Source organism: Penaeus japonicus, unplaced genomic scaffold (genome assembly GCF_977035675.1).
Source record: "Penaeus japonicus unplaced genomic scaffold, GWHDUDI00000001_assembly GWHDUDI00000001, whole genome shotgun sequence".
NCBI classification, from domain to species: domain Eukaryota; kingdom Metazoa; phylum Arthropoda; class Malacostraca; order Decapoda; family Penaeidae; genus Penaeus; species Penaeus japonicus.
Genome location: NW_028234403.1, coordinates 26,983,463 through 26,988,462, shown reverse-complemented (window position 1 = coordinate 26,988,462; position 5,000 = coordinate 26,983,463). Strand labels below are relative to the sequence as shown.

Below are 5,000 nucleotides of genomic sequence, written 5' to 3'. Positions count from 1 at the left end.
TAACAATAATAATCATAGTGATAAAAATCCCACTACTACCAGTAGTGGTAATAATGATAATAACAATAACATTAGTAATAATAAATATAATTATGATAATAATAACAATAATAGTGATAATGATAATTAGAATAATTATCAAAATATAATAATAGTAATAATGATAACAACAACAACAACAACAACAATAATAATAATAATAATAATAATAATAATAATAATAATAATAATGATAATAATAATGATAATAATAATAATAATAATAAAAATAATAATGATAATGATGAAAATAATAATAATAATAATAATAATAATAATAATAATAATAATAATAATAATAATAATAATAATGATGATGATGATAATAATAATAATAATGATAATAATAATAATAATAACGATAATATTAATAATGATAATAATAATGATAATAATAACAACAATTACAATTATAGTAATGATAATAATGATAATAACAATAATAATAGTAATAACAATAATCATAATAATGATAACAGTGATAATAATATTTCTGATAGGAGTGATAATGATAATTATAATGATAATGAAAATACGATAATGAAAATAATAATAACCAATATCATTATCATCATTATAATTACTATCAATATCACGATAATAAAAATAACAATAATGGTAATGATATTAATAATTATAATGATGATAATTATTATCATTATTATCATTAGCATTACTTCACATACTACATCCTTACTACATCATTATCACTATCGATACTATATATATTGTCATTATCATTATCATTCACATTATCAGTTTCATCATTGTATTGTGAGTACGATCATTATCATTTCTGTGAGTAGTAATATCATACCATTATCATTTTATCAACATCATTATCATTATTATCATTTGCATTACCATATGTCTTTACTTTCGTTATTACCACTATCATTATTACTATTATCATTATCCATATGATTAGAATTAGGATTAGAATTATCATTATAATTATCATTATTAATATCATTACAATTGTTATCAAATTAATATTGTAATAATAACATGTAATAATGATATTAATGAGGATGAGAATGACAAGGATAGTACTCATAATAACAATTATGAAGATAATAATAATAACAATAATAAAAATTATAACAACAACAATGCTAATAATAATAATAATAATAATAATAATAATAATAATAATAATAATAATAATAATAATAATAATAATAACAATAATAATAATAATAATAATAATAATAATGATAATAATAACAACAACAATAGCAATAGTAATGATAATGATAATATCGATGATAACAATGATAATAATAATAATTATCAAGATAATAGTAACAACAAAAATAGCAATAATGATAAGAAGAATAGTGATAATACTGATAATAAGAATAATGGTATAAATAATAATTATCATGGTAATAATAATTATAATAATAATGATAAAAAATAATGATAACGATAATAGCAACGATGATAATGATAATAATAATAACAGTTATAATGATAGTAATATAATTGATTATAACAGTACCAGTTGTAGTAGTAGTAATATTGATAATAAATTTAATATCAATGATAGCAATAACGATGATGATAATGAGGATGATGATAATGATAATGATGATGATGATGATGATAATAATAATAATAATGATAATAATAATAATAATAATAATAATAATAATAATAATAATAATAATAATAATAATAATAATAATAATAATAATAATAATAATAATAATAATGATAATAATAATAATAATAATAATAATAACAATGATAATAATAGTAATGATAATAATAATAATAATAACAATAATAATAATAACAACAATAATAATAATAATAATAATAATAATAATATGAAGAAGAACAATGATAATAATAATTATTATACTAATAATAATAATAATAATAGTAATAATAATAATATGAAGAAGAACAATGATAATAATAATAATTATCATTATCATTATCATTATTGCCATTATCATCATTACTATTATCGTTATCATCATCATCATCATTATTTCTGTTATTATTATAACAATAATAATTATAATAACTATAATAATAACATTAATAATAATAATGATGATGATGATGATAATAATAACAATAATAATAATCATCACAATAATAATAATAGTAATAGTAATAGTAATAATAATAATAATAATAATAAAAATAATAATAGTAATAATAAAAATAATAATAATAATAATAATGATAATAATAGGAATATCAATAATAATGATAATAAAAATGATAATGATAATAATAATGATAATAATAATAATAATAATAATAATAATAATAATAATAATAATAATAATAATAATAATAATAATAATGATAATAATAATAATAATGATAATAATAATAATAATAATGATAATAATAATAATGATAATAATAATAATGATAATAATAGTAATAACGATAATGATGATAATAATAATGATAATAATGATAATAATAATGATAATAATAATAATAATAGTACTGATAGTGATAATAATAGTAGCGAAAAAATAATAATAATGTTAATAAGAAAAATTATAATGATAATAATCGTTATAATGATGATGACGGCGACAGCAACAACGACGATGACGACGACGATGATGATGATGATGATGATGACGATGATTATGATGACGATGATGATGATGATTATGATGACGAAGATAAATAATGATTATGATGACTATGATTATGATGACGATGATGATGATGACGAAGATGAATGATGATGATGATGATGATTATGATGACTATGATGATGATGATTATGGCGAAGATGGTGATGATGATGATGATGATGATAATGATGATGACGATGACGATGATGATAAGGAGCAAACCCCAGCGCTATTGGCCACAGGAGCTCAGGTGAAAAGGCCCCAGAGAGCCGGGAGGCCGGCCTCGGGCACGGCGCGGGCAAAGGACAGCCGCCGAAACATTACCCTGGCCACCATAGTCTGGGAACCGCGGCGGGAGCTGCCATATGCTCTGGCTGGACCTGGGGCCTGGGGAAGGGCAGGAGGGTCAAATCGAGCGTATTGCAGCGTCACTGAGGGTCTGAAGGCCTACGGCTGGTTGTCAAAGTGAGGCTAAGGTGAAGCAGTGGATCATTACTGTTTCCGCACTTTTTTTCAGGTAGTGAGAGCGATTATATATCAATCATATTTGTTGGGTTATCATGTCCTGCTATGCACTCACGCCAATATCTATGGCGATATTCTCTTAAAATATCTTCTACATCTACTAACATCATGCGAACTAAATTACGTGTACACCACATTAAGTATATACTAAAAATTAGGTACTTTGTCTGTCTTGTACCACTGTCCTTAGAGTATCTGAATCCTTCGTCTACAACTGCATTTCATCAGACTCATGAAATCAGATTCAGCGAAAGGTCTGAAGCTACTTATTGGCTGTTGACTTGATTGTTATCAGTAATTCCAGACAATATTTAAAACGAGTGTCGGTACCTGAGGGATTCTTTGATAATCACAGGAGAATCAACTCACCGTAGGACTGTCCATGCATACTTGGTGGCGGCGCCGCGTCCACGGGCTGCAGGCTGGATGGCACACTTTCCGTGGAAACTGAAAGACAAAAGTTCGTTGCACAATATGCTTAATTGTAAAGTACTTGCAATTGACATATAGTTTTATGTAATATATCATGGGAATGAAACATATTTTTTCACCCGACCACAAACATTACTCCGGTATATATCAGAAAAGTATACGAAACGCAAAGGAAAACGGCCAGTCTCCAACCACAAGTGTGCACATGAGACGCCATCTGGCAGGTGCGAGAGAGCCTCACCGGAGGGGCAGTCGTGACCCTCGTCGCTCTTGTCCTGGCACTGCGGGATGCCGTCGCACACGTTGTACACAGCAATGCACTCCCCGCTGTTGCAGCGGAACTGGAATCTGCCGCACTGCCGGGCAGCTGAAAGAGTGAAAGCATATTCTCACTCAAAAAAGACGTTTGAAATTAAATGAACTATAAAATGCACTGTAGATATCATATGATGCTCGACGGTACACAATACGCACGATTATTTGTATCATAATCTATGCGTGTGTGTGTGTGAGATACATATCCCCAAGACTCAATCCACGCAGCCTTATATGGCCTCCATGGGCCAAGCTAAGCCAAGCCACCAAGTTTTTTCGGGTCGCTAAGCGAATTGAATGTAGGCCCAGCACTGACCTCAAGTGCGCGGTCAAGTGACTGCGCTTTTTTATAGCAGCATTACCCACCATTCATTCACAGCATTTTTACTTTCTAATTAGAGTCGCTTGCATTATTTATATCATCTTGGTCGATATCATGTGATTTTCATGAATAGGAAAATCCCCTTAGAGGTCGTTTGTCATGAACTGCTGAATCGCAGAAGAATTACGGACGTACAAGACGACCACAAATAGAGCACGCGCAAGGACATTGGTATGAGTAAATGACCAAACAGCATATATTGTCTGCTTGATTTTTTCATACATATTTTCGAGCATGGAAAAATTGATTCGATTCAATTCTTATTCACTTTCAATAAAATAGGAGTAATCAATATTGGTGTATAATCGTTAGGAGAAATTTTAGTTGAGATACTTCAAGAATTGGAGTGATGTTGGCATAATGCCAACATCCTACAAAGCCAGCTTTTTAAATCAAAAATCGAAAAAAGCTATTTTAGATAAAACTGTAGTAACATTCTTAAAAAGAGAGGAAAATAACTTGGGTATCAGTGCCTTTTTCGAATCAAGTTTGAATGCAAATAAAGTTAAGATAGGCTGGGGGGCAGACGGTGATAAAATTGCTTGAATGGCCCTCAGGACGGGCATTAGTGCCACCTGTGAGGCTCCCCAGATGAGCTTTATTTCAGAGTGAGAGAGCTTCACCCGACCTATCAACACTCTCATTCACTCGTTATACTAGTCCCATATTTGTGTTCCTCTTTGTTCATG

At 28.1% G+C, this 5,000-nt stretch overlaps 1 protein-coding gene across 2 annotated transcripts in view; it reads right to left on the bottom strand.

Annotated features, from left to right (window-relative positions):
• LOC122248964 (uncharacterized) overlaps positions 1–5,000 on the bottom strand; it is a 66,292-nt gene that overhangs the window by 16,195 nt on the left and 45,097 nt on the right. Inside the window, exons 4-6 of one of the 2 annotated variants that reach the window (XM_043009418.2) lie at positions 3,856–3,981; positions 3,552–3,629; positions 2,982–3,044 (exon numbers count right to left, since the gene is read on the bottom strand). In XM_043009418.2, coding sequence (XP_042865352.2) covers positions 2,982–3,044; positions 3,552–3,629; positions 3,856–3,981 — 267 coding nt within the window. The remainder of the gene's footprint in view (positions 1–2,981; positions 3,045–3,551; positions 3,630–3,855; positions 3,982–5,000) is intronic. The other variant, XM_043009419.2, reaches the window with a different exon arrangement.